Source organism: Thermobia domestica, chromosome 9, assembly GCF_964235325.1.
Source record: "Thermobia domestica chromosome 9, izTheDome1.hap1.1, whole genome shotgun sequence".
Lineage (NCBI taxonomy): Eukaryota > Metazoa > Arthropoda > Insecta > Zygentoma > Lepismatidae > Thermobia > Thermobia domestica.
In genome coordinates, this window is record NC_137462.1 from 53,611,605 (window position 1) to 53,631,529 (window position 19,925).

At 36.9% G+C, this 19,925-nt stretch overlaps 1 protein-coding gene across 2 annotated transcripts in view; it reads right to left on the minus strand.

Annotated features, from left to right (window-relative positions):
* Positions 1–19,925, minus strand: part of LOC145694651 (uncharacterized) — a 121,624-nt gene that overhangs the window by 42,666 nt on the left and 59,033 nt on the right. Inside the window, exon 4 of one of the 2 annotated variants that reach the window (XM_081771082.1) lies at positions 12,966–14,204. The exons of the other annotated variant lie outside the window; for it this stretch is intronic. Within the exon in view, the coding sequence (XP_081627208.1) occupies positions 13,415–14,204 (790 nt within the window). The 3' untranslated portion in view covers positions 12,966–13,414. Of the gene's footprint in view, positions 1–12,965; positions 14,205–19,925 lie in introns of those variants that run through there. 2 annotated transcript variants of the gene reach the window in all.

Sequence of the window (19,925 nt, forward strand, 5' to 3'; positions counted from 1 at the left end):
ATATGCGCATATAAAAGGCAAATCTACAATATTGATACATTATTTATGTAAGCCGATATAATATTATTCATTTCAAATACCTCACTCATAACCTAATCTATTTTATTGGATACTGCATATCAGTGCTACAAAAAGTAAATATAAAGTTTCTTGCGCCAGTCAATATTAGTAGAAGTTAATAATTTGTATACACTCTAAAGGATCAGTAAATATAGAACGTCGTGCATATAATGAGCGCACAATATGAACGCATTACTTTGTATTGAATTCTTTTAACCTTAAACTCAAGTTTGAAACATATGTCCATAAAAAGTGCTTGAAAGAAAATCAATCTATATTTGATATAGGCCTATACAACAGCATAACTTCAGTTTATAGCCATAAAAATATCTAACCACCACAGTAGTGACATAACATCGTTACATAACTGGATTATTTCTGAAAACTGTGCTAGCTAACATATTTATCTGTGAAGAATGTTTGAAATATCAGTAATAAGTTGAATTCAATCTAAATAAAAGTTCGCCAGTCGCGACTATCAAGTGTCATTTAGTTAGTCACTTTGTAGGTAAATCAGTGTTACACTAGTGAATCATCTGTTCGGGCAAAGACGGAACTGAAGGTAGAAACAATTATACCAAGCGGCAAGTATAATATAATAGTTTAGTGCATCCGTAAAAAGGAAATAATTAAAAATAATAAATAAATAATAAATATAAAAATAAATAAGAGATCAAGCTTCTCTAAAACAATTCTTTCTGGACTTATGAAATAACATAATTTGCTACTGTCGTCTGGACTTTCATTTATTCTGAAAAGACTTAGCAATATAGTAGAGAAACCTTATTGCATGTATTATTATTATTTTTGTTGTATATAGTATTTTGTGTGTTTCATTGTTCTAAATATCATGCTTCTTTTAATTACTTGTCAATCTCAGTTTTATGTTGAACGGTATCAATAATTAAAGTGAGTGACGTTACCAAGTCATTATTGAAGCGACTATTTACGTCAAAAGATTGTTTATTTGTGGCGAGCATTATCTGTTGTGTATATGAATACTATTTTGTGATAGAATGTGGTATTATAGAAGCAAATATAGTAAATAAATACGTATGGTTTTTAATAACAAGTTTACGCAATTGTATTCTGAGAATTCTGAGTCTAGATTGCATCATCTCTCTACGTCCACGCTACGTCTTACAACTTCGTGAATAACATCAGTGTGGAGGGTTATATTGAAGGCTCGAATGGTAAGTTCTCAATTACGACCCAAGAGTGTAGTAGTATTAATATTGGTATTCTTATTTGAGTTCATTATTTCTTGATGCACTTTGTTTTCGGAGCGTGCGCTCCTGCTACCGAGATTCCGGATAACGGGAGGTTATTAAAGATTTGTTTCATATTTTAACCATTAATACCCTCCACCGTTACCGTCACCGTTACATCAACTGTGAAACAACATTCACTTGTCTTAATTTCATCTAGAAGTTACCAGAATCCTTAAGCGTAACGAGAGGTTCTTGAAGGGAGTGATATATCACAAACCATATTTATCATTGGAGTATATGGCGTAAGACTTGCGTATCTTTATAAAAATTATAAATGTTCTACACTGTGTTCGTACAATCATTCTATCAACTTATGATTTTATGTTATGATTCATGTATCAATTCAACAAAGTTCGAGAACTAAGATTGGGATAAACTAGAGTTGCCCACCAGACTCGTGAAATTTATCGTCTCGTCTCGATTCTAGTCTCGAAAATCAGACGAGAATGGTCATTTTTCTAATCTCGTCTCGAATTTAAAAGATATTTCTATCTCGGGAACAACACTAGTCTAATACTATATTTCCTAACAATAAATTACGCTTAATTAGCCGTGTAGGAAAGACGCAGAATTAAAGCAACACTAGGAAAAACTCTAAGAACTAGTGAAAAAATATAAAATAGAAAAGTTCCAATAACCTAAGACATACCTGGAAGATCAAAAATAGTCTCCATCAGCATCGACGACCGTCTGCCAACGTTTTGGAAGGCCATGTATTCCATCGCGGTAGAACTTGGTGGGCCGTAAAGCGAAGAAGGAATCAAGTACATTTTGCACCCCTACTAGGGATTTGAACTGGCGTCCTCTAAGCTGATTGTCCAAGGAATGGAACAGGTGATAATCGGACGGTGCAATGTCCGAGGAGTATGGCGGATGCAATAGTGTTTCCCATCCAAAGTGTGGAATGGTGTTCCGGGTCATACTAGCCACGTGGGGCTTAGTGTTGTCCTGTAACAGGAGGACTCCTTTGCGATTCAGAAGTGTTCGCTCCAGAGACTTGAGTTTTTTCTTGAACACGGCTCAACTGCTGACAGTACACAGTTGCATTGATGCTCTGACTAGCTGGTAGCAGTACTTTTTTCTCTCAAAATACCGTCCAGAAAATTTGGACTTAAACTTACAAGGGACATATTTCGGTTCGAGCGCGAGGATCAACATAAAACTTGGTAGACATGTACAGGACTAAGTACTGACCACTGTATGGTGTGTCATTCCCGTGTAAAATTCGTTTTCCGCCGACAGCGCCACCTATCCTTCGAAGCACTAGCAGTTAGATTCCACGTTATATGTGCTGAGTGAAGATTAGTCAGGTGAGTCAGTGTGTGGTAGTAAGCTCGAATTAGTGTTAGGTGTGATAGCCAGTGTGGAAAAAATGGGGCGGGCTGCTGGCATTAACCCCCTTTATGTAGTTGAACTGTTAAAAGACAAACTAAGGCGCAAATTTAAGAATCAAACATCAGCTGGAGCATAAGATGAGTCATTTGCGACATTTTGGTGCAATTTGATTATCAATGAGTACGAAAATGAATTAGAAATGATACACACATTGACACTCAACAGAGATGATAAAGAAAATGTCACGGCGCAGAAAGATATCTATGATAGCAGTTCAGAGCGGGGTATTTTACTACACAATTTGCATATGTACCTTTTTTAAAATTTTTTTCAAGTAATGATATGCTGTGTCAACTATGCTTCACTGCAATCTTATTCCTTCTCTAATTTCCTTTTTATATCATTTACCATGTCCTTCAAAGTATATTTTTTTTTCAAACTGTGTAGTAATCATTTTCTTTCCCTATTATCTCCATTAGTACTCATTTTTCTTACAGTTTCTTCACATTTCTCCCATTAGGTTAACGTCTCAACAAGCTTAAACATTCAGATTAACTGATTGACTTATTGTGGTTTAATTGGGACATTTGCAGTGAGACTATTTGTCGTTGACATGATAATTTAAATGTTACATTATTATTAGCTCATGACAACTGTGATGCATACCTTACTTGTAAATACAATGGAAGTTTGGCCATTATGATTATTCTTCTACAACTAGAGATCGATTAGGAAATTTAGACTTTGGATATTTCAGGACCTATCCAAGACTGATAACGAAGTGCATCTTAGGATGGATTATTCTTGAATATGCATTCCCGTTGCACGCAAAGGCCTGTTCCTTTACGTAACTTACTGTTTTACATGTTTTATGAAGGAGAAAAGAAAATACATTATCGAATTAGGTCAGAAAAATGTAGCATGATAACAAGAGAAGAATTTGAAATGCTGCATAAAATAATTCTTAAAAAAAAAAAAAAAAAAACAAATCGTACTGATATATTCTGATATTTGGTTATAAAATTAAATTGGAAAATATTTTTAACACTCTGAAATTTAATTCCGTTTAAACTCGCCCACATTCAACATACAAAACACTTAATCGACTTTGAACAATTACTTCACAAATAAAGAGATAATCAGCATATCTAAATATGTCTAACATAAATCAGGACCTCAAATAAAAGAAAGTATTTGTGAAACTTAAAAACAATCACATTTATTTTTTAAGAAACTGTACTGACTTTCACCTGCATTCCATATGTTTTAAGTTCAAATGCCAAGCCAGCTCGTGACTTTTTATTTTACGATTGATTGGTTTAGCCTCCATTTGGGCAGCGAGGCTATATGAGATGTAAACGTACAGCTTAATGTGGGACCCGATCCACGTGAATTCTCACCGGGAATCCAATACCGGTCTCGCGGAATTTTCATTTCAGAGAAAATATTTACATGTATGAGAATATTGACTGGTTGATAGTCTTGTTAATTACTATTATTATTTTATAATTATTGACTGGATACGATCTCATCCCCTGTACCTACTCTTATATAAATCCTTAACAATGCTGAGCTTCCCAGCGACAATTTGAAACCATATATTCCATCAATGAAAAGACAGATCATACAATACCAGGTAAGCACTAAATAGAATGTAAACGCCTCAAATCTCCACTATACTCTTCGCTTCTGTGAAAAACAACAGAGCTTTCCCTTGCGGTTTCTAGATAACTGCTTTTCCTTACTATTTCACAGACTTGGATGTAAACTTGCAGCTATGGTTAGGGCCAATTTTTTATATATACTGTGTATATGTCTATCTATATACAGTATATACAGGGTGTATCAGACCATCCGTCCCAAGCATTTTTCTCGGCTCGTAGTGCACGTAGATACTTCAAAGAAAAAAATGAATGACCAAATCGTATGTGGAGAATTAAATGGTAATACTTCCATATCCAGTGGCGCAGCGGAAATATTTCCGCGGGGCGTCAACTTCAAAATTTCAAATGGAAAGTGGTATCAATTTCAAATTCTTTGGAAGCATTATTGAAAAAAAGAAATGACTTTTATAGGAACCAATTTTCACTAAAGTATACGGCTTGGCATCAACGAGTGTTTTTTGCTGTTGAATTGCTACTATCAAGCAGTGTTGGGCAAATTTCAATTGAATTAACAATTAACAATTAATCTGTAAATTTAATTGTTAATTGCAATTAACAATTGAAATAAGTAATGGTTAATTGTTAATTGCAGTTGGCCATTAAAAAAGGAGAATCAATTGCAATTGATCAATTGATTGAAAGTAATTGCAGTGGAAAGTAATTGCAATTGAATTCTGTAATTCAATTGCAATTGAAATTAATTGGCAATTGATTCAATTGCAATTGATTCCCACAGCAATTACTTTCAATTGATTGATCAATTGCAATTGATTTTCACTGATTAATTTTCAACACTGTAGTTCAGAGAGGGCGTGGGGCAATGACCCACCAAAACCCATTATCATCAACTGTGACCCATGATTCACGCCCTCTTCTCTACTAACTAAAGAGTTTAAACTTGTAATAAAACAAGCATATAAAATTATCACTCATCGGAGTTTGAATTTCTACGATCAATCGCTCAAGCACCGCACTAATACAATAACGGCGGATCTGACCTTTCTAATATAAATAAAATAGAGTTTGCTCGTGTGTCTGTCTGTCTATCTTTGTGCGGCCTGTGGACGAGACGAGTGGACCGAAACTTTTCAAAATTTGGTCACGGGTAGCTTGGTCTAGGCCCCAGACCAAGACGAAGAGTTTTTTTTAAAATTCCTTACTAGGGGTCTCTAGGGATCGTTTACCGGGACCGGCGTGGGGAGAAGAAAAGTTGACCGAGAGTTACCAAATTTTGGTCAAAGATACCTTGGTCCAGGTCCCACACCAAGGCAAAGCGTTTTCAACAAAATTCGAACCAGGGGGTCTCAGGGGGGGGGTTTACGGGGACATGTAAAGTAGAACGATATCAGTGTCGATTCCATAGTTTTCGCGGTCGCTGAGATCAATGGTGAAACTCCGATCGCATTAACTTCCAAATTCACCGTATTCGACTGCGCGCCGTGGGTCAACGGGGGGGGGGGGGCGGTGGATACCGAAACGTAAAACTAATCCAAAATTACCGATATTAGTGTCAAATCCATAGTTTTCGCGGTTGCTGATATCAATGGCGACACTACCATTAGCGATGACTTTCAAATTCATCCACCGTTGTATGCGGGCCTTGCGTCACCAGAGGGGGGAATTCCGAGACATGTAAAAATAATCGAAAATGACCGATATTAATGTCAAATCCATAGTTTTCGGGATAGCTGAGCTCAATGGTGAAACTCAAGACCGCGTTTACTTTCATATTTAGCCCCCATCAGCTAAGAAAGGGGGGCATTATAAAGGGGATCAAGAGACATGTAAAAATAATCCACAATGACCGAAGTCAAATCCGTAGTTTTCGCGGTGGCTGAGATCAATGGTGATACTTTCATTAGCGATGATTTTCAAATTTAGCCACCATTGTATGCGGGCCCGGAGTCACCGGGGGTGGGAAATTGCGAGACATGTAAAAATAATGGAAAGTGACCGATATTAGTGTCAAATCCATAGTTTTCGCTGTCGCTGAGATGAATGGTGATACTTCCACAGGCGTTGACTTCCAAATACAGCCCCCATCGGCTGGGGGCCAGAGGCATTGTTTTTTTTAAAATTGGAACCAGAGGATTATAGGGACTTTTACCGGCATATGTAAAAAGTAGTAGAAAATGGCAGATGTTAGTGTCACATTCATAGTTTTCGCGGTATTGGTTGGGGGTTGGTGGGGGCAGAGGAGATTTTTTCACAATACGAACCAAGGGGGTCTGAGGGGTGGTTCACCGGGACATGTAAAAGTAGTAGAATTTGTGTCGAATCCATATTTATTGAGGTTGCTCAGACGTATAATGACATCCCCGATAGTGTATACGTTCAAATTCAGCCCCCATCGGCCTTCCCAATGAAAACACATGTACGTTGTTGGATATATATTCACACAAAATATATCCAATTTTAGAAATGTTTCTTAATTGTTCTCCCGTTGTTCAGTTCCTTTACATTGATATTTTATCTGATCCATGCGAAGAACGGGCATAACAGCTAGTACGAAATGGTAAAGTGTTTGTTATGGAACAAATTACAATGCATTCAATTATATAGATAATAATTATAATTAATAATTATTTCCGTGTTGAATTATAGATACTTTTCAGTGGAAAACTCAATAAAATTTAAAAGTCCCAAATCAACGTAAAGTAGACCAACGTAAAGGAAAAATGTATAAAATTTTCCATATAATTAAGCTTACAAACTTAATTGGAAATTTAGCTTAATTACATGGAAATTTTTTGTGTCGTTTTGTGCGCCTATTTCCTCGTTTTCTGCGTCACCGGAAATGGGTCAATATTATCCTACAAATATGGCGGAACAAGTTAATGTTAAAAATGATCCACTCTCCCACCAGTATCGAATTTCAAGGTCGCTTTTTCGCATTGTTTGGTGCATATTTTTACCGTTTCTGCGCATATTTTCACGTTTTGTAGGCCAACGAAAGTGGGTCAAAGATAACCTACAAATATGGCAGAAAAAGACATATTCATTCCACTTTCAAGGTCCATTTTGACCTTCTCCCACTGATGCACAAAGCGACACAAATCATGCATAAAAAATGTGAAGGAAACGACCTCGACATTCGATGGTGACGGAACAGCATTAAGTTATTCCGCTATACTTGTAGGCCATTTTGACCCATTTTCGTTGTCGCACTAAAGTGGAAATAGGAGCACAAAACAGTACAAAACAGGCACTATACGATGCGAAAGAAACGACCTCCAAATTCGGTAGTGGCGGAACAATGGCTCTACTTCCTCACACATTGATGGACCATTTTGACGCATTTCTGGTGATGCTCAAAACGTGGAAGTAGGCGAACAGAACGGTACAAAATACACACTAAACGATGCGAAAGAACCAACCCCGAAATTCGATAATGGCGGAACAGTGAGCTATTTAACTCCCCCTTTAAAGCCCCGTTTAACTCACGTCGGGTGATGCACAAGACGAGAAATAGGTACAGAAAACTTTTTAAAAAAAGGCACTAAACGATGCGAAAGTAACGATCTAGAAATTCGATAGTGTCGGAACAGTGGGTCATTTTCGTCACACCTTGGAGGCTCATCTTGACACACTTCTGGTGACGAACAAAACGTGGAAATAGGGGCACAAAACGTAACAAAACAGGCACTAGTCAATGCAAAAGGAAGGACCACGAAATTTGGTAATGGCGAAGCAGTGGGTCATTTTCGTCCCACATTCGAGGCCCATTTTGACCGTCTTCCAGTGACGCACAAAACGTCGAAATACGCGCACAAAAGAGTACGCGATGTGAAATTAACGACCTCGAAATTCGATAGTGGCGGAACAGTGGGTCATTTTCGTCCCATCATTTTGACCCACTTCTGGTGACGCACAAAACGTGGAAATGGGGGCACGAAACGGCACGAAAATTCAGTAGTCGATGCAAAAGGAAGGGCCTCGAAATTCGGTAGTGGCGGAGGAGTGTCATTTTCGTCACACTTTGGAGTCCTTTTGACACACTTCTGGTGACGCGCAAAACGTGGAAATAAGGGCACGAAACGGCACGAAACATTCATAGTCGATGCGAAAGGAAGGACCACGAAATTCGGTAGTGACGGAGAAGTGGGTCATTTTCGTCACACTTTGGAAGCCCATTTTGACACACTTCTGGTGACGCACAAAACAGGCACTAAACGATGCGAAAGAACCGACCCCGAAATTCGATAGTGGCGGAACAGTGAGCCATTTAACTCCCACTTTAAAGACCTGTTTAACTCACTTCCGGTGACGCACAAGACGAGGAAGTAGGTACAGAAAACTTTTTTTAAAAAAATAGGCACTAAACGATGAGAAAGAAACGACCTAGCAATTCGATAGTGTCGGAACAATGGGTCATTTTGGTCACACTTTGAAGGCCCATTTTGACACACTTCTGGTGACGCGCAAAACGTGGAAATAAGGGCACGAAACGGCACGAAACAGTCACTAGTCGATGCGAAAGGAAGGACCACGAAATTTGGTAGTGGCGGAGCAGTGGGTCATTTTCGTCCCACATTCGAGGCCCATTTTGACCGTCTTCCAGTGACGCACAAAACGTCGAAATACGCGCACAAAAGGGTACGCGGTGTGAAATTAACGACCTCGAAATTCGATAGTAGCGGAACTCTCGGTCATTTTCGTCCCATCTTGGAAGCTCATTTTGACCCACTTCCGTTGACGCACAAAACGTGGAAATAAGGGCACGAAACATTCACTAATCGATGCGAAAGGAAGAACCTCAAAATTCGGTAGTGGCGGAGCAGTGGGTCAATTTCGTCCCACCTTTGAGGCCCATTTTGACCGTCTTCCAGTGACGCACAAAACGTCGAAATAGACGCACAAAAGAGTACGCGATGTGAAATTAACGACCTCGAGGTTCAATAGTGGCGGAACTCTTGGTCATTTTCGTCCCACCTTGGGGACTCATTTTTAACTCACTTCCCATGACGCACAAAACGGCACAAAACGATGTGAAGGAAACGACCTCGAAATTCATTGGTGGCGGAAGAGCAATAATTTGTTCCGCCATATTTGTAGGCTCATTTTGACCCACTTCTGGTGATGCACAAAATGTGGGAATAGGCGCACAAAGCGACACAAAACACGCACAAAAGATGCAAAACAAAGTACCTCAAATTCGTTGGTGGTGGAACAAGTTAATGACGCCGTGAGCACCAATATAAGTATATACTGTAGTTCTTACCAGGGGGCGCGGTGGTCAGTGGTAGAGCGTTCACCTCCGGTGCTTGAGGTCCCTGGTTCGATCCCAGCTCGCGCAGTTTGGACTTTGTGGTGGACAAACACCATGCTCGTGGATTTTCTCGGGGTTCTCCCGTTTCCTCCCACTTTCTTCATTTCATTCATTTCCCATCATCACCGTCTTCTTTAGCCTAACCGGCATAAGCGTGGGACGTAAAACTAAAGATTTCATATCATTTTTTGTAGTTCTTACCATCAAGCCTGAGAACTGCACGGTCCAATTTTTTAGCCAAAGTAGAAGCCCAACCGGAATAGTGATGTCAACCGGTCCGGCTCGGTTCAACTGAGCGTACAGCTTGAGCTGGCTTGGTTGGGATTACCCACCGACTGGGCTCAATTGAGCCAATGGCTTGAACCGGCTCGGTAAAGATGAGTTATCGACTCGGCTTGATTGGAGCCAATAGCTCGAACCAGCTCCGTTGGCTGGGTTCGAGTTAGCTTAACTGAGCCAATGGCTCGAACAGGCTCGTTGGGGTAAGCAATCAGCTCGGTTCGGTTCGGCTCGTGTGAGCCTTCGGCTCGAGCTGGCTCGGTTGGATGAGCTTTTGGCTCGGCTCACTTCTCGGTTCGGCTCGATAAGTGAATGAGCTGTGAGCAAGCCGCTTGAGTCGTTGACAACCCTAAACCCGGGTCGAGCAGTTTAAACATGTTTGGCTGGAGTCCCATAACTTCTAACAATTTTTGGCTCGAGCCCGAATACTTGCTCCTCCTGAACTCAAACCAAGAACCTCGTGACCAATGTCCTTGCCTCCTGAAGATTTCTTGACTACCGAGATCGACAGTTAACTAATTTTTAGTATTCCGATACAAACCACCTATATTCCATGTTTATACAAGTACACGGTGTTATAATAATAATTAGTTATAGTAGTAGTAGTAGTATCATTGATAATTATATTGTCTATATAGGATACTTGAAGATAATAGTACTTGGAACTACACAAAGGATTTAGCTCGAATTGGCTCGACTCGACTGGAAACTCGATCCGAATTCGAGTCGAGTTGGGGAAAATTTTTCGAGCCGAGATCTCGAGTCGAACTCAAAGATGTCTGCTTCGAGTCGAGTCGAGTTTTAAAGAAAACTCGCTCGTGCTCATTCCTATTGTATGCATGACGGGCATATAGAGTTCTTTCGAGGGGGATAGAACCATAAACATAATGGGCCATATGCAGAGTCCTTCTGAAGTGTGATTAGTGCCATACTAAAGCGTTCGACTTACATATGCTTCCTGCAGAAGTCTGGCATTTAGCATAATGCTAATCATTTGTCAAAACGACTCTGCATAAGCCGGAATATATTTAAAAAATACTTAGTTTCACGGCTTTCTTCCTAGGGGAGGAAGGGATGGTAGGTATCCAGCATTTCTTATAAGTACCTTATTTGAAATATGTAAAACAACAACAAGTGGACAATACAATATACACACACACATCTTCTTATCTTCAGTTTTAATTGCTGATTTCAATTGCAATTAACAATTACAAGTTTCAATTGTCAATTGCAATTAACAATTGAATGTTTCAATTGCACCCTTTGCAATTGACAATTAACAATTAAAAGTTTCAATTGCCTGGTGACCAATTAACAATTAACAATTGACGAAAAATTAATTGCATATTTTATGATTGAATTCAATTGCAATTGAAATTAATTGTCAATTACAAATTGAAATCAATTGCAATTGATTTTCAGAGCAATTACTTTCGATTGATTGATCAATTGCAATTGATTTCAATTGATTTTGCCCAACAATGCTATCAAGACCACCCGTCCCAGGCATTTTTCTCGGCTCGTAATACACGTAAAAACATCAAACAAAAAAATGAATGACCAAATCGAATGTGAAAAATCAAATGGTGATGCTTTCATTCACAATGGCGTAGCGGAAATATTTCCACGGGATGTCAACTTCAAAATTTCAAATAGAAAGTGGTATCAATTTCATTTTTTTTTTGGAAGTATTATTGAAAAAGAAATGACTTTTATAGGAAATAATTTTCGCTAAAGTCTACGGTTTGGCATCTACGAGTGTTATTTTCTGTTGAATTGCTATTATCAAGACCACCGGCCCCAGGCATTTTACTCGACTCGTATTGCACGTAGATACTTCAAACAGCAAACAGATTTGGTGTTCCAAATAATTCTCTGCAAGACACTGTCCCAGTAATCAGTCAAAATCACACTTTTATAATCCATAAACACGAACAACATAACCATTCTGGATACTACAACTTTGACTTCTTCGAGGATGGCGAATAAGATATGTTTCCATGCATTTTCTTATTTATTTGGTTTCAAGGTCAAATAGATACTTAGTATTCATAGATAGTCACTAAGTTCTTTACAAAAGCATCCTTGTTCTTGTGGTGTAGATTCAAAATGCTTTGTGCACATTGAACACGTTGCTGTTTTTAAAAAGATGTGAGCAATCGGGAAACCAGGATTGCATATGCAGAATGTCATGTAATATATCAACACATTCCCTCCAATATTTCTCTATCTAGCTAAGCAATTAGTAGTCTATCTTCAGGTACTACCTGCTGAATTTCTTGACACCACACATGGGTCTGTGGCCGTTGAAGAACGACCATCCTCTGGCTCATCCTTTAGACTTATACAATTGCACGTGAATTTTCTTCCAGCTTTTCACTGTGTTATAAGATTGGGATTCACATACACAGCTCTATCTCTTCATGTTTCATTTGTGCCGATTTTCCTTGAGGATGGAGGAATTTAACCGCAGCTCGGTATTCGATTTCGTAAACATGCTGCCTCTACCTAGTTTTCTAGATGAAACATCAATTTAACAGGATCTGTAAAGACCCAACTTAGCACAAACATTGGTGAGATACCGACCTATCAATGTGAAGAAATTTTTAGTTTACTAGCACATTTCAATCGTGGTGCAGGTAAAAACATTGATATTTCCTCGTAGTTTTTCCTTTACACTGAGAAATTCGAGAGTACTTGGACGAAACTAGGTAAAATTTCATTATATAAGCATTCAAAAGCATCTTTAAGCCATTGTTTGTCTTGGTCATTTTCTGATCGATGAAATTGTACTGCACATTAGACAACCTTATTAACAAATGGAAAATCGATTTGTTATTATGTTAAAACAAAGTCTGAGAACACTAGTTGATATGGTAGTTCTGAATTTCTATTGAAAGTATACCTAAGCACAGCTATCAGATTTCTCTTTATTATGACACGCTTTCAACTTGAATTGTTTGGTAATTAATTATTGGAATTTGTACAAAATCACTTTTAATAATACACGCAGCCAATATAGTATATACGATTAATATAGTAATATTAAATCTTAAGGAGTGCCAATTACAAGACAAAAATTCAAGATACCAATATTAAGGTCTTTACTTGGGTAAAACATAATATACATTTTACACAGCAAGAGAGATGCTCCTACGAAGTCACGTTATGAAAAAGATGCGCACATTGATACTTAGAACACTAGAGCTTAAGTTAATCAATACCTGTGCATACAGTATGTGTGAAATACGTACTCTGGTACACGAGGGCTTACTTCAAATTTAATTCAATTTAAGTGTGTTAGTGTAACTATATCTTCAAAAACCTTTAAATAAACCCTCTAAAAGTCTCTATTCAAACTGTTCTTTTAATAATACGCTAAAAATATAAAACAACTTCAATACGGGTATCAGAAATTAAATAAGTTTTATTTTGCAACACTTTCCGTTACATTGTCATACATCATTATTGTGGTATTACAAAAGTGTTCAATGACCAAGAAAACAAACAGATTATTTTCAACATGCAGAGAAACTTTAATGACATGACTTCATATGGGTTCGCAAATTCCACTTTTGAGCAAATCTCTTTTTACATACAGCACACTCAAGCTTACGCACCCCTGCGTGCAGATTCAAATGTGTTTCCAGATTGTATTTACGTGCAAATTTTCGACCACAGATGTCACATACAAACGGCTGTTCTCCTGTGTGGGTTGACATGTGAAGTTTAAGAGTTTCTGAAGTTGAGAGTTTTAAACCACAAACTTCACATTGTGTTGATACTTTATGGTTTCTCACGTGACCTTTTAAGTGAGGTTTCTTTACCATCTTCCCACATACCTTGCAGGAACAATATGTGCTGTCATGACTTCTTTTATGGTAAACCATGCTCTCATACTTGCTGAACATTCTATTGCATAAAGGACAAGCATATATTTTATCTGTCTCATGAGTTTCCATATGATGTTTCAATCTATTCTTCGAAATTTTTCTGTCACACACTTCACAACTCACCATAATCACAGTTTTTTCTTCTTTGTTGTGAATAAAACGAATATGTTTATCTATTGAGTTTTTCGTTAAAAACACTTTGTCACAAAGTTCACATGTAAAGTCTTTAGTACGTGATGTTGAATGTATTACCACATGTCTCCGTAAAACATAAGGTTCATTGTGAGTCCTAGGACAATGTTGACATTTATATCTTCCAAGTTTATGTTTTTTCCACATATGTTCCCACCGAGCTTTCTTGTTCCCAAAGTACTTCTCTCCACATACTGTACAAAGTTTATTGTTGTAAACCATCTCACTTCGGTTTATGATTCTGAAAAAAATTAAAACTAAACAACAACAACAGCAATAATAATAATAATAATAATAATAATAATAATAATAATAATAATAAATCAGTATAATTTAATTATATTTTAACTACAGGAATTAGAATAAATAAAGCTAAAACTATCCATGTTATACACGGGTTCATTAGTTTTTTCGTAACTGAATAATTCTTCAGTTTCGAGTCTTCTATGATTAACTTCAGCTAATACAATTTAGAATTAAATTGTACAAACTTGTGTATCAAATTATGGAGAAATATATTAAAATAATACAAAAATATATATTAAATGACAAAGCAAAAAATACTGCATAAAACATAACTTAGAAATACGAATCATATAAAAGAAAAACAAACCCTCAATATGCCTTAAAATATGGATAGAGTTGCTTCTGAACTAAATCAAGGTAATCAAGAAATACATCAACAACATTAGCCAAATCATTGGCAGTTAATAAACATTTATACACAGGAACACCTTTTAGACAAGGGGCAGTTTCAAATCTCCTTAAATGCCTTGTATAAAAACTCGGAACGTATAAAGTTATTATAGATAACGAATTCAGTTTCCCATGTAAGATATAATAATTTGAGCTCCAGAATGGTTCTTTATGTCAACTTCAGAATGTTTAATGACAATCTTACATTTTCCTCAGCGTTTTTCGAAAAACGCTTAAATTTTCAACGTAACCATGACCACAACAAGTTTTGGATAATTTCTAGACTATTTAACACATAGCACAGGCCAATAAACAAAAACTTTTTTTCTGTCTCAAGAACTCCAATACGTGAATCTAATAGTATTGACAGCGATGATTTCAGATCTGGTTTAAGTTTTTCCTGTCACCCACAGTTTTGATGAGACAGGGGAAGATATGTTTACTGCGGTCCATGTAACTTTTGCATACAAGAAGGTGCTTTTACAATGAAAACATGTTGAAAACTTACTTCTAAAATGTTTGGATGTATAATTTTCGCTTGTATGTTTCGTCAGAAATATCCCTATGCAAAGTCCAGGTATAATCAAAACATAGACGGGTGCATTTCTCCTGGTAACGTTTCTCCATTTCCGCAATAGTCTGATGGAGCCTCTCACCATGCTCGTCACTTTCGGCTCCAAGGTTTGAGCGGGGAAGAAGTCCATGTGGAAGGCGAAGAAGTAAATTTTTAGGCTTATGTAGCATCCCAATGCCTGACAGCCAGTGACGAGATCAGACACAACGTCACGGAAATTGTCGGACCTATGATTCAACAAAAGTCTCTGCATATTGTTCTAAATGCCAGCCTGCGTTTTTTCGAGCTCATTAAGTTCATCAATGAAATGCACATTACGGAACAGTTCCTTGATCTGAGGGCCTACGAAAATACCCTCTTTGATTTCAGCATCCTCATTCTGGAAACTTTAGTACTCAGATATTGGAAAACCCCTGACAGTTCTGTCCATACTTTTGACAAAGTTCTTAATCAGACCGAGTTTTATGTGTAAAGGGGGTAGAATGATTTTTTGCAGAACAACTAAAGGAAGATGCATGACATCTTTTTTGCCCTGGAGCCAGAGAAGTTCGTTTCGGCCATACTTTCTTAACATAGTGGTTCTGCCTGTCCCGACTGTCCCATTCGCAAAGAAAGATATTCCAATGCAACATGGTACACAAATTATCTATAACTTATAATACTTTTCAAGATACATAATATTTTGGTACCTGTATTCGGAACAGCTCCATAGGTGCAAACTTTAGCAATAGAGATTTCTAAAGCAGATTTCCAGCATTATTCTTGTTTTTCTTTTTTGCGTACATCATGCACATATGCACATGATACCCTTAAAAAGCTTGTTTTATTCTGAAGAGAATGACGTACGAACCATGATACTCAGATGGATAGTCCTGTAGCAGTACCTACTTTCTTATAAACCTGCAGTGGGTTTACAGGGTTAGTTGTACTGTATAAATATATACTGACCCCGACAAACTGTGGGTGTTGGATAAATTTTGAGTACGGATTCAATTCAGCAAGCAAACCTGTATCAAAATTAGTTAATTTCAGCACTGAGACAAAATCTTTGTTGCCCAGTGTAATTAATACTTCTATTCCAGATATTACAGCAATACTAAGGAATACTCTAAGTGACTTCTCACATTGGTATAATAAAAAATTAGGCAAGTCTCTTGAATTCTATTTCAAAATACCAAGATTAGTACAAGGTTTTAACATAATACTATCTATATGCTTATGAAAAAGAAGTTGATTATGAAAGATAATACTCAAATCTCGAATGAAATTTAAAACTTTAACCAATGTTTTTTCAACAACATAGGTAAACTGGACAAATCGTATTCGTAAAAATCATACAAAATGTTTTATTACAGTTTAATGTTAACGCATTAATTTCGGACCAATACAAAACGTAAATTTTATTTCGAATTATAAAGCAGTTATCTAAACTCTTAACAGATTTATAAATGTTTAAATAATCAACATACATTAAAAATTTACAATTAAAGTTGTCTCTAATATCATTGATAAACACACACACACACACACACAAAAAAAAAAAAAAAGACTGAATTTGGAGCCCTAAGGAACACTGAAACCAATATCGAAATATACATCAATGCCCATTGTTCTTAACAACAAAGAGAATATCGACCATAAAACAGAATAGAGTGGTCGCAGTTAATCTATTCTTCATAAAACCATGTCGATATATAGAGATACTAGAATAAACACGATTATACAAAAATAACTATTCTATCAGGCCTTGTTTCCATTTTGTACTAATATACAATAACACACTGAGCATGGCTATGTGATAATATGTATATAAAAAAAGTTCTCACAGATCTCCAGCTCTCCAAGTTTTTCTTCATACCAACCTTTATCCATCACAACTATAGCACCCCGTCTGTCTGCCTGTTCCACTACTATGTCCTTTCTCGTTCTTATCCTTTTCATTCCTATTTTCTCTTTGTCATTCACATTGCCTCTTTGTCTTGATTTATTATTTACTAGTTTCCTCCGAATTCTGTTTCTATCTTTTTCATCTTTTATTTCCTGAAGTGCTTCCTCTATTCCGTAAACCGCTTCTTCCTTATCTACTTCCTCTTTTGCTACTCTGAATTTATATTCTAGACATAAAAACTGCTTCTCTTCTTCAGTAATCTCAATATCTCCTATGATTACCACTCTTTTCTCGTCTATTGTCTCTTCTTCTTTCCAGCCTATTCTTTTATCTTGTTTGATTCCAGTACTATGTGATAGAATCATGAATCGATGGGACAAGGAGACGATAGAAAGAGGAGGAGAAACACTGCTTCTTGTTTGCCGTTATATAGAAGACTGTTTAGGAATATGGAAGGAAACGGAAAAGCAGCTGGAGAAATTCATACGAGACGTGGAAGATGAAAAGAAAGGGATTAGACTAGAGAATGAAATAGAAATAGACAAGGATATAAACTAATTAAATATGAAAATAAAGAAGTCGGAAGGAGGAGAGTATATTACATCCTGGTACCAAAAAGAGTGTGCAGCGGGAGTTTTGCCACAAACGAAGTGATCTGGATGAGGGTACAAAGAATAATTTCATAAAAAGCATGGAAGAAAGAATAAGAGACCTAAACACAAATGAAGAACAGAGGAAAACAGATTTAAAGAAGTTCTGGACACAACTAAGGACAAATGGATACAACGAAGAGGATAAGGTCACAAGAAACATACCAAGAGTGAGAAAGAAAGAGGAAGAAGACAAGAACAAAAAATGGTTTGGAATAGAAAGCCGAGGCAAAGAAACAGAGAAGATAAAGAGAATGCTTCGGAAAGCAGAAATTACAGGTGTTTCAGTAATAATGAAGTTTGTTTTAGATACAACAAACATAACGGATGAATAGGCATCACGTCCGCGATACAAAAAAAAAAAAAAAAAAAAAATCTCCAGTTAAAATATGTAAGTTCGATTTAAATGAAAATGACAAAATATAAATTTAAACAGTTCAATGATTAATACTAATACAGCAAATTATTCAGCAAAAAATACACTAGTTTCCCTATCTCGGCCTATTATGTAGCATGTTGTTTTTCCAAGTCCTGCGCGTTACTGCAAAAGATAAAGAAATAATGCTCCCACTAAATCGTCCAATTATTGTTTAGATATAACAAATTGTATATGAAAAATCAGAAAGTGAAAGTCAGAGACACATCGGGGAAGGGGATTTTCTAGACACACTGCATCTTTTCGCCAAGATACAGACCGTTGAAAAAGTAACAAATTCAAACGTCAGAAATGATTTTAAAAATATGACACATAGCCAAGGTCTTACAACATACAAAGACCATTCTCTGTAGTTCAGATCCTCTTTCTTTTGCTTTTAAACTGTTACGAAAAAATATATTTACTCCTGTGCAAAGTCTCGAACATATTGGCAAAATCAAAAGAAGACCAAAAAATAACAAATTACCGAAACATACCAAAAATTACGAAAAATTATCTAAAAGCTGAAAATTGGCAAAATATGCAAAAATATGCACTTTAAAATTATTTATTTATTTATTTTATTTTATTTTATTTTTTGTTTTTTTTTGTTGTTGTTGTTGCGGAACGAAGTGTAGTATTATGTGTATTTGATGGGCATTGTGTGCGTGACACCAGGAGAAAGATTACATTTCAACTTCCGCCCCGTAGTTATGACAGAATGAATATTTATGTATAATACGCGACTAGGATATGAAAATAAGTAAATGAAAAAAAAGTAAAGCCGAAGGAAATAACAACGCCATAGAGAACCATCTCTTATTATTTAAAAAGCGAAAGCATTTCAGCATCTTTCGTCGATTCTATCTTGTGAAAAACATATTTTATTTCAAGTTCTACGATATCTATACATTGGAAGGAGAAGGACGGTCAAGAAAGGAAAAGATAAGGCCACGGCCTTTTATCAATAGATAGCATACTGGCACTTGCCTGGTTGAACTGAGAAGTCGTCGTTGATAAAGCGCAGTCACGATGGCTAGCCCCAATTATCGAACCTAGGACCTGCCTAATGCTGAGCTAATACTCTTCCACGGAACTAAGACCGCACGGTGTAACAAAATCATTTACGCAAATGTAAACAAACAAAAGTTTTATTGTACTTGTTTACCTGAAAGATTTCACTCACTCCTACTCATCCATAATCTTTGTATACGTTTGATTCTTTTACATTTTTGTCTGTTTCACCTTTACTGCTACGATCACTGTCGCCAACGGAAATTATCAGCTGATCCACAGTGTCATCCAGTAGCCCCTCTTTCTCCTGTGCTTCACGTAGTATTGTTCATGAACATTGATTGATGCCGTACCAGGTTTTTCTGTTACATTTTTAATTGCCAGGGAACCTAATTTTGTAGAGGATTCAAAGTAAAGCTTCTGTTGTGATTAGCAACGTACTTTTTAATTTCAGACCAAATAAAATTAATTGAATCAAAATAAGTTGTATGGTGGAAGATGAATTACTTTAGTCCACACTATTTCTCAACTTCGTCTATTTCATACTTGATAAGTCGTGCTTTCTTTCGTTTAACAATTTCCGGAAGTCTCACTTGCTTCATATCACTGTTGTACTTTGTATGTTATTGTTCTTTAGCCGATCAAGAATGTCAGCTTTCCGCGAGCTGCTTGTAGAAGCTCTATTTTCTTCTACAGAATGGTACGAAACATTTTCCGTAACCAGT